The 16,785-nt window shown below is 38.2% G+C and overlaps 1 protein-coding gene across 1 annotated transcript in view; it reads left to right on the top strand.

Moving 5' to 3' along the window:
- The window catches only part of LOC110462649 (ATP-dependent DNA helicase Q4-like), a 291,960-nt gene that overhangs the window by 46,734 nt on the left and 228,441 nt on the right, over nt 1-16,785 (top strand). The window contains exons 13-15 of the mRNA XM_021516717.1: nt 7,814-7,996; nt 8,361-8,523; nt 10,096-10,367. Coding sequence (XP_021372392.1) covers nt 7,814-7,996; nt 8,361-8,523; nt 10,096-10,367 — 618 coding nt within the window. The remainder of the gene's footprint in view (nt 1-7,813; nt 7,997-8,360; nt 8,524-10,095; nt 10,368-16,785) is intronic.

The following is a 16,785-nucleotide window of genomic DNA, read 5'->3' as shown; positions in this document are numbered from 1 at the left end:
AAGGTCTAGGGTGATGATATTTGGCAAGAAGCATGCTCAGATAAAGGGCTTCAAAGTTTCTTTAAATTATTTTTTTCTCATATTCAAGGTCACAGGGGTCAAATATCAAACAGCTTCTTCTGATTAACCAAAATAACCAGGATGAAGATATTTGGCCAGTTGCATGCTTGGGTGAAGGGCTACCAAATTTGTTCAAATCAATTACCTTTCCTCTTATTCAAGGTAACAGGTGTCAAATATGTTGAAATCTTTAATCGACTTTTTCATGTTTGTTCATGTGAATGACCTTGACACACTTTCAAATCTTTAAAAGTCATCTTCTCAATGAACAAAAGGAATAGGGTGGTGATATTTAGCAATTTGCTTTCTGGGATGAAGGGCTATAAATTTTCAACTTAATGTCCATGTTTGGCTTTCAATGTCACAGGGTTCAAATAAGTATAAATCGTTTTTAAAGGTTTCTTTGAATTACTTTAAGTCAAGACACTGATGTTTTGCCTGTTGCTTTATTTAAGTTCTCTTTTAAGTTAAAAATTGTGAGATTGACACCAGGTGAGCGATTTTGTCTGCAATCCTGTTCTGTGTTATAGGACCATGACACGGAACAGAATGCTGTTTAATGCTTAAAAATGGAAAGACAGAGTGTCCCAAACCAAGTGATCAATGCAACCTATATTTGACCTGTGACCTTAGATCAAGGAAACGTGATTGTTCTATACCCCTGGGGTGGGGGTGAGGTACTATTACATATAAAATTATCACTTCACCTTGAAAACAACTCTGTCGCGAGGTTACTTGGAAGTCAAGTTTATTGACAGGGACCCATTTTATAAATGCTATTTATTCTTCCAAATGGTGGACATGTACGTAAGGTTGCATTATTCTATCTGAAAACTTAAAAAACCCCACATTTTCAGCTCAGTCTTACTTTGACAGCAGTTGGGAAATATCCATCAAGTCATTGCCTTGAGTTCCATCTAGCTTGAATTTGAAAGCATCTGTTGTTTTTGTATCTATTGTAATCTTTCTACTTTATATTTCATACAACATTCATCAGTCATGAAATTTTAAGCTGATTCCAGTTTTATAAATGACTTTTGAAAAATCTATCAGGATTTAATGATGATGGGATTGCTTCATATAGACTTGATGATGTAACAAGGGATTACTTCATCATGGGATAAATGGAATCAATTGCTTTTGATTAAAAAACAAAGTCTTATGTATGACCTGTCAGAGGAATACTGAGATCCTGAAGTGAGTAACTTAGTGGGACTTCCATGGCCTTGGCTGTAAGCCAATTCCGTAATATTGCAGAATTTTTTGTTTTGGTTTAATGTTTATCTTGATGCAATGAAGGTCACATGGCAATGATATATATAGCTGTGAAAATACAAAGTATTACGTGTATTATAATAAAGATCAGTTTGGCTTTCTTTAATATCTCCTTCACACGGGTAATATCTCCTACACACAGGTAATATCTCCTACACACACACAGGTAATATCTCCTTCACAAGGGTAATATCTCCTTCACAAGGGTAATATCTCCTTCACAAGGGTAATATCTCCTACACATGGGTAATACCTCCTACACACGGGTAATATCTCCTACACAGGGGTAAAATCTCCTACAAACAGGTAATATCTCCTACACACGGGTAATATCTCCTACACACAGGTAATATCTCCTGCACACGGGTAATATCTCCTACACATGGGTAATATCTCCTACACACGGGTAATATCTCCTACACAGGGGTAAAATCTCCTACAAACAGGTAAAATCTCCTACAAACAGGTAATATCTCCTACACACGGGTAATATCTCCTACACACGGGTTATATCTCCTACACACGGGTAATATCTCCTACACACAGGTAATATCTCCTACACATGGGTAATATCTCCTACACACAGGTAATATCTCCTTAACACGGGTTATATCTCCTACACACAGGTAATATCTCCTACACATGGGTAAAATCTCCTACAAACAGGTAATATCTCTTACACATGGGTAATATCTCCTACACACGGGTAATATCTCCTACACACGGGTAATATCTCCTACACACATGTCATATCTCCTCCACACGGGTAATATCTCCTACACACATGTCATATCTCCTGCACACGGGTAATATCTCCTACACACGGGTAATATCTCCTACACACAGGTAATATCTCCTACACACAGGTAATATCTCCTACACACGGGTAATATCTCCTACACACAGGTAATATCTCCTACACACAGGTAATATCTCCTACACACGGGTAATATCTCCTACACACAGGTAATATCTCCTACACACAGGTAATATCTCCTACACACGGGTAATATCTCCTACACACAGGTAATATCTCCTACACACAGGTAATATCTCCTACACACGGGTAATATCTCCTACACACAGGTAATATCTCCTACACACAGGTAATATCTCCTACACACGGGTAATATCTCCTACACACAGGTAATATCTCCTACACACAGGTAATATCTCCTACACACGGGTAATATCTCCTACACACAGGTAATATCTCCTACACACAGGTAATATCTCCTACACACGGGTAATATCTCCTACACACAGGTAATATCTCCTACACACAGGTAATATCTCCTACACATGGGTAATATCTCCTACACACACGGGTAATATCACCTACACATGGGTTTTATCTCCTACACACATGGGTAATTTCTCCTACACCGGGTTAATTTCTCCTACACACAGGTAATATCTCCTACACACAGGTCATGTCTCCTATACGCGGTTACATCTCCTTCAAACAGGTAATATCTACTACGCACAGGTAATATCTCCTACACACAGGAAATATCTTCTACACATGGGTATTATCTCCTACACACATGGGTAATATCTCCTACACATGGGTTATATCTCCTACACACATGGGTAATATCTCCTACACACGGTTAATTTCTCCTACACACAGGTAATATCCCTACACACAGGTCATGTCTCCTACACAGGGGTAACATCTCCTACAAACAGGTAATATCTCCTATACACAGGTAATATCTCCTACACACATGGGTAATATCTCCTACACACAGGTAATATCTCCGACAAATGGGTAATATCTCCTACAAATGGGTAATATCTCCTACACACAGGTATCACAAGAGAGCTGTCAATCTGCAAGTAGCTTAACTTGTTCTCCCCTAACCAGCAGGAGCTGTATTCAGTAAGGTACTGTAGGTTAAGTCTTTATCTCAAACTTACAGGAGCTGTATTCAGTAAGGTACTGTAGGCTAAGTCTTTATCTCAAACTTACTGGAGCTGTATTTAGTAAGGTACCGTAGGCTAGGTCTTTATCTCAAACTTACAGGAGCTGTATTCAGTAAGGTACTGTAGGCTAGGTCTTTATCTCAAACTTACAGGAGCTCTATTCAGTAAGGTACTGTAGGCTAGGTCTTTATCTCAAACTTACAGGAGCTGTATTCAGTAAGGTACTGTAGGCTAGGTCTTTATCTCAAACTTACAGGAGCTGTATTCAGTAAGGTACTGTAGGCTAGGTCTTTATCTCAAACTTACAGGAGCTGTATTCAGTAAGGTACTGTAGGCTAGGTCTTTATCTCAAACTTACAGGAGCTGTATTCAGTAAGGTACTGTAGGCTAGGTCTTTATCTCAAACTTACAGGAGCTGTATTCAGTAAGGTACTGTAGGCTAGGTCTTTATCTCAAACTTACAGGAGCTGTATTCAGTAAGGTACTGTAGGCTAGGTCTTTATCTCAAACTTACAGGAGCTGTATTCAGTAAGGTACTGTAGGCTAGGTCTTTATCTCAAACTTACAGGAGCTGTATTCAGTAAGGTACTGTAGGCTAGGTCTTTATCTCAAACTTACAGGAGCTGTATTCAGTAAGGTACTGTAGGCTAGGTCTTTATCTCAAACTTACAGGAGCTGTATTCAGTAAGGTACTGTAGGCTAGGTCTTTATCTCAAACTTACAGGAGCTGTATTCAGTAAGGTACTGTAGGCTAGGTCTTTATCTCAAACTTACAGGAGCTGTATTCAGTAAGGTACTGTAGGCTAGGTCTTTATCTCAAACTTACAGGAGCTGTATTCAGTAAGGTACTGTAGGCTAGGTCTTTATCTCAAACTTACAGGAGCTGTATTCAGTAAGGTACTGTAGGCTAGGTCTTTATCTCAAACTTACAGGAGCTGTATTCAGTAAGGTACTGTAGGCTAGGTCTTTATCTCAAACTTACAGGAGCTGTATTCAGTAAGGTACTGTAGGCTAGGTCTTTATCTCAAACTTACAGGAGCTGTATTCAGTAAGGTACTGTAGGCTAGGTCTTTATCTCAAACTTACAGGAGCTGTATTCAGTAAGGTACTGTAGGCTAGGTCTTTATCTCAAACTTACAGGAGCTGTATTCAGTAAGGTACTGTAGGCTAGGTCTTTATCTCAAACTTACAGGAGCTGTATTCAGTAAGGTACTGTAGGCTAGGTCTTTATCTCAAACTTACAGGAGCTGTATTCAGTAAGGTACTGTAGGCTAGGTCTTTATCTCAAACTTACAGGAGCTGTATTCAGTAAGGTACTGTAGGCTAGGTCTTTATCTCAAACTTACAGGAGCTGTATTCAGTAAGGTACTGTAGGCTAGGTCTTTATCTCAAACTTACAGGAGCTGTATTCAGTAAGGTACTGTAGGCTAGGTCTTTATCTCAAACTTACAGGAGCTGTATTCAGTAAGGTACTGTAGGCTAGGTCTTTATCTCAAACTTACAGGAGCTGTATTCAGTAAGGTACTGTAGGCTAGGTCTTTATCTCAAACTTACAGGAGCTGTATTCAGTAAGGTACTGTAGGCTAGGTCTTTATCTCAAACTTACAGGAGCTGTATTCAGTAAGGTACTGTAGGCTAGGTCTTTATCTCAAACTTACAGGAGCTGTATTCAGTAAGGTACTGTAGGCTAGGTCTTTATCTCAAACTTACAGGAGCTGTATTCAGTAAGGTACTGTAGGCTAGGTCTTTATCTCAAACTTACAGGAGCTGTATTCAGTAAGGTACTGTAGGCTAGGTCTTTATCTCAAACTTACAGGAGCTGTATTCAGTAAGGTACTGTAGGCTAGGTCTTTATCTCAAACTTACAGGAGCTGTATTCAGTAAGGTACTGTAGGCTAGGTCTTTATCTCAAACTTACAGGAGCTGTATTCAGTAAGGTACTGTAGGCTAGGTCTTTATCTCAAACTTACAGGAGCTGTATTCAGTAAGGTACTGTAGGCTAGGTCTTTATCTCAAACTTACAGGAGCTGTATTCAGTAAGGTACTGTAGGCTAGGTCTTTATCTCAAACTTACAGGAGCTGTATTCAGTAAGGTACTGTAGGCTAGGTCTTTATCTCAAACTTACAGGAGCTGTATTCAGTAAGGTACTGTAGGCTAGGTCTTTATCTCAAACTTACAGGAGCTGTATTCAGTAAGGTACTGTAGGCTAGGTCTTTATCTCAAACTTACAGGAGCTGTATTCAGTAAGGTACTGTAGGCTAGGTCTTTATCTCAAACTTACAGGAGCTGTATTCAGTAAGGTACTGTAGGCTAGGTCTTTATCTCAAACTTACAGGAGCTGTATTCAGTAAGGTACCATAGGCTACGTCTTTATCTCAAACTTACAGGAGCTGTATTCATTATGGTTCTGTAGGTTACGTCTTTATCTCAAACTTACAGGAGCTGTTTACAACGAGAAACAGCAGGTTAAGTCTTTATCTCAAGCTTACAGGGGCTGTTTACAATGAGAAACAGCAGGTTAAGTCTTTATCTCAAACTTACAGGGGATGTTTACAACGAGAAACAGCAGGTTAAGTCTTTATCTCAAACTTACAGGGGCTGTTTACAATAAGAAACAGCAGGGTAAGTCTTTATCTCAAACTTACAAAAGCTGTTTACAATGAGAACCAGCAGGTTAAGTCTTAATCTCAAACTTACAGGGGCTGTTTACAATGAGAAACAGCAGGACAGCAGGTTAAGTCTTTATCTCATACTTACTGGAGCTGTTTACAACGAGATATAGCAGGTTCAATTTTATTCTCAAACTGACAAGAGTTTTATGTATTGAAAGTTGTGTTACTTAAAACATACTTCTTCATAGCCATATTACTTAAAAGGTATTACTATAACTATGGGGAGTGGGAAAAGAAAGACAGGAACATTTTAGGAACATATGCTGCCATCTTTACATGAGAATGTAATTTTCGCACTTCAGTAAATACCTAGGCTTTTAGCAAATAATTACAATGAGATTCTAAAAAGAAATGATGAGATATACAGATGTTAGTATTGGTCTCCAGAAGTGAGACTGCTCATGTGAAATATTAAAAATCATTATAAATAAATAGTCTGATATGATTTTATTTTGATCTTTAAAGTATGGCCAGCATTGCTTTCGTTTTATTTACCATGATCAAGTTTTGAGGCCTTACAGATCTGTTTATAGGAAATTATATAGTTTTCCTTCAAGTAAATGTTATAAAAATGTAATGTCTTTTTAATTAAGGAATAAAACAAATGCCAGTACATGTATTACCAATGACCTAGTAATGATACTGAATTATTACGATGTTTTTTGTTGTTGTACATGTATTACCAATGACCTAGTAATGATACTGAATTATTACGATGTTTTTTGTTGTTGTACATGTATTACCAATGACCTAGTAATGATACTGAATTATTACGATGTTTTTTGTTGTTGTACATGTATTACCAATGACCTAGTAATGATACTGAATTATTACGATGTTTTTTGTTGTTGTACATGTATTACCAATGACCTAGTAATGATACTGAATTATTACGATGTTTTTTGTTGTTGTACATGTATTACCAATGACCTAGTAATGATACTGAATTATTACGATGTTTTTTGTTGTTGTACATGTATTACCAATGACCTAGTAATGATACTGAATTATTACGATGTTTTTTGTTGTTGTACATGTATTACCAATGACCTAGTTATGATACTGAATTATTACGATGTTTTTTGTTGTTGTACATGTATTACCAATGACCTAGTAATGATACTGAATTATTACGATGTTTTTTGTTGTTGTACATGTATTACCAATGACCTAGTAATGATACTGAATTATTACGATGTTTTTTGTTGTTGTACATGTATTACCAATGACCTAGTAATGATACTGAATTATTACGATGTTTTTTGTTGTTGTACATGTATTACCAATGACCTAGTAATGATACTGAATTATTACGATGTTTTTTGTTGTTGTACATGTATTACCAATGACCTAGTAATGATACTGAATTATTACGATGTTTTTTGTTGTTGTACATGTATTACCAATGACCTAGTAATGATACTGAATTATTACGATGTTTTTTGTTGTTGTACATGTATTACCAATGACCTAGTAATGATACTGAATTATTACGATGTTTTTTGTTGTTGTACATGTATTACCAATGACCTAGTAATGATACTGAATTATTACGATGTTTTTTGTTGTTGTACATGTATTACCAATGACCTAGTTATGATACTGAATTATTACGATGTTTTTTGTTGTTGTACATGTATTACCAATGACCTAGTTATGATACTGAATTATTACGATGTTTTTTGTTGTTGTACATGTATTACCAATGACCTAGTTATGATACTGAATTATTACGATGTTTTTTGTTGTTGTACATGTATTACCAATGACCTAGTTATGATACTGAATTATTACGATGTTTTTTGTTGTTGTACATGTATTACCAATGACCTAGTAATGATACTGAATTATTACGATGTTTTTTGTTGTTGTACAGGTGTTACGTGAAAAGTTTGGTGTGCATTGTTTCCTTGGTCTGACAGCTACTGCGACACTGTCAACTGCCAGTGATGTTGCCAAACACATCGGCATTGTGGATTGTGACGAGGCCGTTATCCGGGGCCCACCTGTCCCGCGGAACCTGTTCCTGTCTGTGTCCCGTGACGAGGATAGAGACCAGGTATGACTAGCTTTACACATAAAAAATCCTCCATTAGCACTTGATGTAAGGTTGTCACCTCATCCTGAAAACAACATTAACACAAAGTATAATGGAGGTCAAAGTAAAGGTCCTACATGTTTCATTATATAATGGAATTGCGGCCTAAAAGTAGTTTTCACAAGTCAATAAAAGTCAGCCCTAAAACTATACATGCCACAGTCCTCCGAAACAGCGGGCACAGATAGAACGTTGTCGGTTCCTATCTAAAAATCCAACAAGCGTTTTCAACTCTGACCTACTTTGGCACCAACCTGAAATTTATCCACAAAGCCGCTGCTTCAAGTTTGATCAAGTTTACATTGTGTGTAAATGTTATTTCCAGGCGCTGATAGGAATGCTACAAGGGAAGAGATTTGCTGAGTGCGAGTCTATCATCGTCTACTGTACTCGACGTGAACAGACTGAACGAATCGCCACACTCATCAGGACCTGTCTGAAGGAGGAAAAGTCACAAGACTGGGATGATGGTCTCGGTAAAAAGAAAGGTGAGTGTTATCATGGACGATAACCATGACATAAGAAAGGTGAATAAGGAATACCTGGAGACTCCGAGAAGTTGAGTACCCCTCCTTACTCAAGCAGATCCCTTGGTACATGTCCTTTATTAGCGCACCTGGCCCGAAGGTCCAAGTGAGCTTATGCCATGGTGCAGCGTCCGGCCGGCGTCCACTTTTTACTTTAAACAGCTTCTTCTCAATAATCAAGTGGCCTAAGGTGATGGTATTGCTGCGAGGAAGGACCACCAAGTTTGTTCAAATGAATGACCTTCGCCCATTTTCAAGGTCACTGGGGTCAACTATGTTAAAATCTTTAAACAACTTCTTCTGAAAAACCAGAAGGCCTAGGATGATGATATTTGGCCATTCACATACTGGCATAAAGGGCTACCAAGTTTGTTCAAATTAATGACCTTGACCTATATTCAAGGTCATGAGGGTCAATTATCTTAAAATAAAATAAAATCAACTTCTTCTGAATAACCAAAAGGCCCAGGGTGATGGTATTAGGCAAGTAGCAAATGAATGACCTTGACATATATTCAAGGTCACAGGGCCAAATATGTTAAAATCTTCAAACAACTTCTTCTGAATAACCAAAAGACCCAGGATTATGATATTTGGTCAGTAGAATCCGGGGATTAAGGGCTACCAAATTTGTTCAAATGAATGACCTTTGCCCATTTTCAACGTCACAGGGGTCAATTGTCTTTAAAACATTTAAGTGACTTCTGAATATTTGGCTAGAAGCATGCTGGGATGAAGGGCTACCAAGTTGTTTAAATGAATGACCTTCGCCCATTTTCAACATCACAGGGGTCAAATTTGTTGAAATCTTTAAATGACTTCTAAATAACAAAAACTTCCAGGGTGATAGGTTAATTGTTCCTATATATAACCTCGACACACTTTCAAGGTAACATCTGGTAATTTGTGCATAAATATTTAAAAGTAATTTTCTCAATAAACAAATAGTTTAGGGTGGTAATAGTTAGCAATTTGCATTCTAGGATGAGGGCTATACAGTTTGTTCAACTTCATGTCCATGTTTGACTTTCAATGTTACAGGGGTCAAATAAGTATAAATTGTTTAACAGGTTCTTTTTTGAATGACTTTTAGACAAGACACTGATATTTTGCCTGTAGCTTTATTTAAGTTTACTTTTAAGGTAACAATTGTGAGATTATTACCAGGTGAGCATTGCAGGCCCATTGGGCCTCTTGTTATTGTTCCCCTTGGCACTCAATCACCTGGGTGATTGAAATATTTTCTTGGACCCAGCGTGTGGGAAGTAAATTGGTTGGACTGTATCTCAAGCCGTACCCTCGTAGGGATTATGGGAGGTGCTCAAACAATGACCATGCATTTCTGAGGGATGCTTACATGACAGTTGTTCATATATTATAAAATAAGGAAAAGAAATAGACTTTCAAACATCTGGCCAAAAGCACAAAATGGTTTGTTTATCATGCATATAACTGTTTAGAAAATTTTAATAAATCCCTAATATGTTATTGCCACTGATTGTTACCTCAGCAGGATAATTCCTTCTCTTTCAGGTGGAAGAAAAAAATATGCTTTCTGGGATGCCGAGAGTTACCATGCCGGTTTAACGCCAGCTCTGCGAAAACGGGTCCAAACCGCTTTCATGTCAGGACGACTGAGGGTTGTTGTAGCAACGGTGGCCTTTGGGATGGGCCTGGATAAGTCAAATGTCCGAGGAATCGTCCACTACAATCTCCCAAAAAGTTTTGAGAGCTACGTTCAGGAGATCGGACGAGCGGGAAGGGACGGTAGAGACTCGCACTGTCACCTGTTTCTCGATTCAGAGGTAGGTGATATTTCCTCACTTTTTAGATTAATTATGTGCTAGATAAATTATTTTCTTTAAAAAATTCTATGGTGATAAACATTACCACCACAGGTGTTGCCATGGGTACGTTGTTGTTGCCATGGACACGTTAAGGGAATACAAAGGGAATGGAGTTTTACCCTTAAAAATTACAAGTTGACCGAACTTTGAACAACTAAGCACTGACGGTTCACTTGCTGACATGTTCTCAACATTCCGTCGTAAGGGCAATTTCTTTTAGGAAGATAGAGATTCCTTGGACTTTGAGAGAAGTTAGTTTAGAGAGGTAAGTTTTTGGAATACAGGAGAGAGGTAAGTTTTTGGGATACAGGAGAGAGGTAAGTTTTCGGGACAGATAACCCTACAAAATTGTTGATACAGCATCAGCTGTTACATTTCCTGTAAACAAAGTGACCACTTTTGCTGTATTTTACTACCCTACCAGTAATTGTATGGTTATTTTTACCTGTACCGCGCTTGTGTTTTGTACTCCATTGGGGGGGGGGGGGGGGGGCTTTATGTGAAAAAAGGTCAAAAGCAAAAGATGGTAGGAAAGTTGTCTAGTTGATTTATAATTAATGTGAAATAAATATTGTTGAAGTATTGCATTTGAAGTTAATTTGATTTGACTTGATATTACATGATGAAATGGACTGTATCAGGAAGATTGTGCGCCGTTATGTTTGTATCTCTCCGATCTGTTCTAGGCTGTCTCCTCATGCTGTAGCGTTACAGATATTATAACTGATCAACGTGACCTAATACTTTCACACTTTTACACCTCGTCCATTTACAGTCATTTATATAAAGCATTCATTTTCAGACCCTGTTACACATCAACCACTTTATGGTAACTTGAGTAATAATAAATGTGTTACTGATGCAGCGTGTATCAGCATCATCCATAGTTCTGTTTCTGTTGCTGACATAAACATGCTCCATCTCATGTGATGGCTCACGGAGTGCTTACTCTGCAGTGATAATTGACCCAGAATGTGACTGCTGACCATGAGGTCATGTTAACTGTCGTGTGACTGCTGACCCAAAAGGTCACGCTCACTGTCGTGTGACTGCTGACCCAGAGGTCACGCTCACTGTCATGTGACTGCTGACCTAGAGGTCATGGTCACCCTGGTGTGCCTGCTGACCCAGAGGTCATGCTCACTGTCGTGTGACTGCTGACCCAGAGGTCAAGCTCGAGCTCACGGTCATGTGACTGCTGACCCAGAGGTCATGTTCACATTAGTATTTGCTGAATGGCATTGTAAAGATAATGAAGTAGTAGACCCTAACCAGATCATTAACAGGCTGGACAGGAGTTGTGACTGTAGATAATAATCCCTCTACAAAACTCAGTGTGGCTGCAAATCTGGAACATAAGGAAGGAAATCAAAAGGATGTTGTGTATGTGACATCATCCTTGTATTTTATGGGTAAACGTGGATTTTATCACAGTTTTCACCATGGGCTATAAGTGGACTGACTGTTAAAATGTGCAATATATAATATTTCATGCAGGAGCCAATCTTGTCTCATTTACTTCTTTAAATTTTACCAGGTTTAAGATACTGTAAATGATTTATTTTACTTGAATTAACTTTAAGGTAAAATCTAGTGCTGTGAAGAAGTTAAAGGAACATGACTTTTCCCCACACATATCTTAATAGCACAATGTTGGACTCCCCATCCAGGCTCTGTTACCTCCCAATACAGTGATGTACAGCCATCTTTGGCAAATGGCTTAAAAATGTCAACGTGATTTTGTGAGCTATGTGTTTGTTTATCCCAATTGATGGCTGCAATGCATCATATCAGTCTGGAACATGTACGGGAGATGCATTACACCATCAGTATAACTGACATTTACATTCAATATGCTCACAAGTCTCCTTATACAAACTTACCGACTGATAAGCTGGTACTATCAATAATTTAGGCTCCCATCTTATCAGTCTTCCAATGGAACTGTTGAAACATGACATTATCTCTGTTGTTACATTGAGTGTGTACACTTCAAGGGTCTTCAAATTTACAATATCTAAACGTAAAGTGGTTCATAGAATATTGATGTTCCGCATGGTAGTTAAGACCAGTAGTTGTGTTGTGTTATAAACTTCCCCTCTAGGTTTTGTTCTATCGGGACCTACCGACACACTGGAGTGCTTGACTTGTCTGTGTGGTATGTCCCAGTCTGAGTCACATGCCAAGGATACAAAATGGCCACCAAGGGAATCAAGTGGTTTCAGCCAAGAATAAAATAGTTATGAGGTATCAAATGGTAAAACTATAAACACTATACTAATTGCTCTCAAAACTGCTTTTCGGCCTTTTTTTTTTGCCAATAGCACATATCAAATGGTGCCAACGTCATCTTAACGCTTCTGTAGTTATTCTTATAAACAACCCAAGACAACACCTAATCAATACAGTCATCCTGATAAACACCTCAAACCAACACCAACCAACTACTACCGTGAGGAATTATCACAGATCTTCGTAGAATAACGATGTACATAGAAAAAAGTTTGATTTTGTCAAACGTGGAAGACTGGCAGAATGTACTTAAAACATATGCAGCTTTTCTTAGTATTTTTGTCTCGCCGCCACGAAGTGGAAGCGAGAATTAGGTGTTGCTTTTCTGGCGACGAAGCGAGAATTAGGTGTTGCTTTTCTGGCGACGGCGGCAACGAAACTCGGACCAATGATGCATCTTGGGTAGTACATCTCAACCCATGCATCAAATGCTGGATGCAGCATACCTTTCATGGTCCATTGACTTTGTCAGCATCTCCATCAACATTAAGTTTTTGTGTTTAAGTTTGTTTTTCTGAAAGTTTAAGTGCTACACCAACCAAACTTGCACCATACATGCATCTTAGGTAGTACTTCTCAACCCATGCATCAAATGCGAAATGCGGCCTACCTTTCATGGTCCATTGACTTTGTCAGTATCTCCATCAACATGAAGTTTTTGCGTTTAACTGAGTTTCTCTTATATGTCTGATGGTCAAAGCGGGGCATAGATGGGACAATACGAATGGCTTGTATATGGAGCTAAGTTTGCACAGCAGAGGTAGACAACCTGCCCTGGCTTCAGGACCTTACCAACAAATTGTGCTATCACCTTGCATGCCCTGCAAGTCATGTAGGGGACATAAATGCCATTATTAGTTAGCCTGAGTGGGAGTTGTAAAGGGGAGGATTCCAACGTTAGTTTAGTGCAGGCAAATTCGCCATGCACCCAAATTCGCCACCCTGTGACGAAAATGCCATATGACGTCATAATACATAAGATGTGACGTAAATAACGTCACCATAGTCTTCAAAACAATTAAAGCCTTCAAATATTTCGACAAGAAGAGGTATAAGAAGGGAAAAGCTATACTTTTGATCAAAACAGTTATGAAATATCTTGTAACACAACAAATCTTAAAAATGTGGTCTGTGCGACGGACATCTTGTCAACTAAACTCATTAATCTTAGGCCAGTTGGTTGTTGTTTAGTGTAAATTTATTACATACACATGAAAATACCCATATCTTAAAGCTAATTGCAGTTAATGCAAGTACATTGTTTTTCTACAAGTGTACTTTGGTACATGTACAATGCACTGACGATCCACTGCGTGTTTATGGAAATGACGATCGGAAAGATCTGCGATTTGATAATTCGTCAGTTTCCAATTTTCATGCAATGTGTATTTAGAATACAATCAACCAGCATCTGTTTAAAAGTATTGTTTGCATCTCACGTCCAACAATCTTACAACACTTAAATTAAAATACCATCTAGAAATGTTCTAGATTTATATCTAAAAGGAATTTGTTGTCGGCCTGAAAGTGCTGCTGTACAATTGCATGCTGATTGTACGTAGAGACCGACAGTTACCAAAGACTGATTTTTACATGAAAAAGTAAGTACATTTACAACACATGGCCAGGCAGTATTTGTTGAATAAGTTTTCAAGCCGAAGTAAATCGTTTTAATTTGTCAGATGTTTCCCGTTGACGTGCAAGACTATCGAAGACGTACATGTGACAAATAATCCAAAAAGTTGGGTTGGGGAGGGGGATCGTTGAATGCCCTCTCTCATCCTGACCCGATGAAAAATCTAATATTGGGGAGCGATTTGGAAGTTTATATTTGTTAAGGACCGAGTCTTTATTGCGTATCATGTAAATTGACATCACCTCAGCCAATACCCGTCATCTTTCTCAAACAACATTAATCAGTTTCTTCAAGTTACCGAAAACTAACTATCACAACTAAGAAAAGCCATGTATTTCAATGTTAATCATTGTTACACACACACATTTGGAGCTGTTCGTATCAGTACAGCTTGTGTAACATAAACATACAAAATTTAACATTTAAACACTTAGATTACTTGTAAATTAGTTAAATGTTTGAAGGTGGCGAAAATGCCTGCACCTTCAAGCAAAACCATGGAAGGCCTGATTACGTCACAAATGTTGCTGCGTGACGTCATTCAGGTGTGTTTACAGCAATGTTTATTTATAGGCATTTAAGTCGAATCTTCTTCTGTATTGGTGCTCGTCGGCATTTTGATACATGCCTATTTGGTTGAATTATTAACAGTAACCCTTACTTAATATGTGACGAATTTGCCTTCACTGACGTCAGTGTCTGACAAAAAGGGAATTCCAGAATTGGACACATCAAATCCCCTTCTATTCCCTCCTTAAGATGTGTCTCTGTAACAGCACTGCTATGGCAGACAATGAGGCAGTGGTGGCCAATGGTGAAGGCATCTGCCTATGATCACTAGCCCTCCACCACTGGGTCACAGGTTTGAGGCCTTCATGGGGCAGTCCCCAGGTACAGACTTCAGGTTGTTGATTCTTCTCCTGGTTCTCCAGCTTTCACCAATCACCAACACCTGGTATGTCCTTAAATAACCATAGCTGTTAATAGGATGTTAAACACAAACTAAACGTACCAAACCTATAGCAGACACACTGCTCCCCTCTCTCTCTCCCCTTTCCTTCCTAATTTGCATCTGACTTATTTGGTATCAGAGGCCTTAACATATATGGTAGTCAAATAAGTTTTACTAATATCTGTACATTAAAGGGTGGTTGACTAAGTCTGTATCAGTTTTCGACAGAATCAGTCGTCTGAATTGGTCCGGAGTGTCCAGACTGGCCTCCACCTCCACAATAATCCCCCCCTTTATATCCTCTTGATCGCCACTGTATCACTTGTTTATTGTCTTTGTCATAAATTCTCAGTGATCGTGATGCAATCATTTTTTTTTTATGAAATAAGGCTTATTAAAACAAAAGAAGATGTATGTTGAAGCATACATGTTGACGTCTTATGTCCGAATATATTTATATCACAATTTGTCTGATGGTGTGATGTGAAGGATACAGTCATGGGGGGAAATAGGATGGGAACAGGAAACTAACATTGGAATCAGCTGAATTTAGTCTACAAATCAATTTCACTTCAAAATATATTTTTGGAAATTGTTCATTAGTATTAAACAGTGCCCCCTTCCCTAACCCCTTCCCTAACCCCCTCTCGTAGGGCAGGGCCCAATCAGGAAAATAGAAATCAATGTTTTAATGCCTACTTCTTTAGTACATATACAGAAAGTGGTCCATTAATACAGTGTGATATTTGATGTCACTAGTCTTAGTGTAGTCAAACACCACACTGTGTTTATGGACTACAGTGATTATTATCTTGTCTTAGTGTTGTAAAACACCACAATGTGTTAATGGACTACTGTGATAATTATCTTGTCTTAGTGTAGTCAAACACCACACTGTGTTAATGGACAACAGTGATAATTATCTAGTCTTAGTTTAGTCAAACACCACACTGTGCTACTGGACTACAGTGATTAATATCTTGTCTTAGTGTAGTCAAACACCACTCTGTGTTAATGGACTACTGTGATACTTATCTTGTCTTAGTGTTGTAAAACACCACCATGTGTTAATGGACTACAGAGATAATTATCTAGTCTTAGTTTAGTCAAACACCACACTGGGTTAATGGACTACAGAGATAATTATCTAGTCTAAGTGTAGTCAAACACCACACTGTGTTAATGGCCTACAGTGATAATTATCTAGTCTAAGTGTAGTCACACTGGTGATTAGAAAAGGAGTAAAATACTCAGAATTGAGCAAAATAAAATGTTTAGGGGTAAAATAAAACGTCTAGGAGTAAAATAACCTGGAAAGGAGTAAAATTTTACCCCATACGATTTATTTTACCTCTTTCCGGGTTATTTTACCCCCTTGACAAGTTAAAGTACTCCTAGATTATTATTTTACCCCCATGACGAGTTAAAGTACTCCTATTTAAGTTATTTTACCCCCCTGACGAGTTAAAGTACTCCTAGATTATTATTTTACCCCC

This window comes from Mizuhopecten yessoensis, unplaced genomic scaffold, assembly GCF_002113885.1.
Source record: "Mizuhopecten yessoensis strain PY_sf001 unplaced genomic scaffold, ASM211388v2 scaffold1461, whole genome shotgun sequence".
NCBI lineage: Eukaryota > Metazoa > Mollusca > Bivalvia > Pectinida > Pectinidae > Mizuhopecten > Mizuhopecten yessoensis.
The sequence above is the reverse complement of the archived record's forward strand: the minus strand, read 5'-3'. Positions and strand labels throughout refer to the sequence as shown.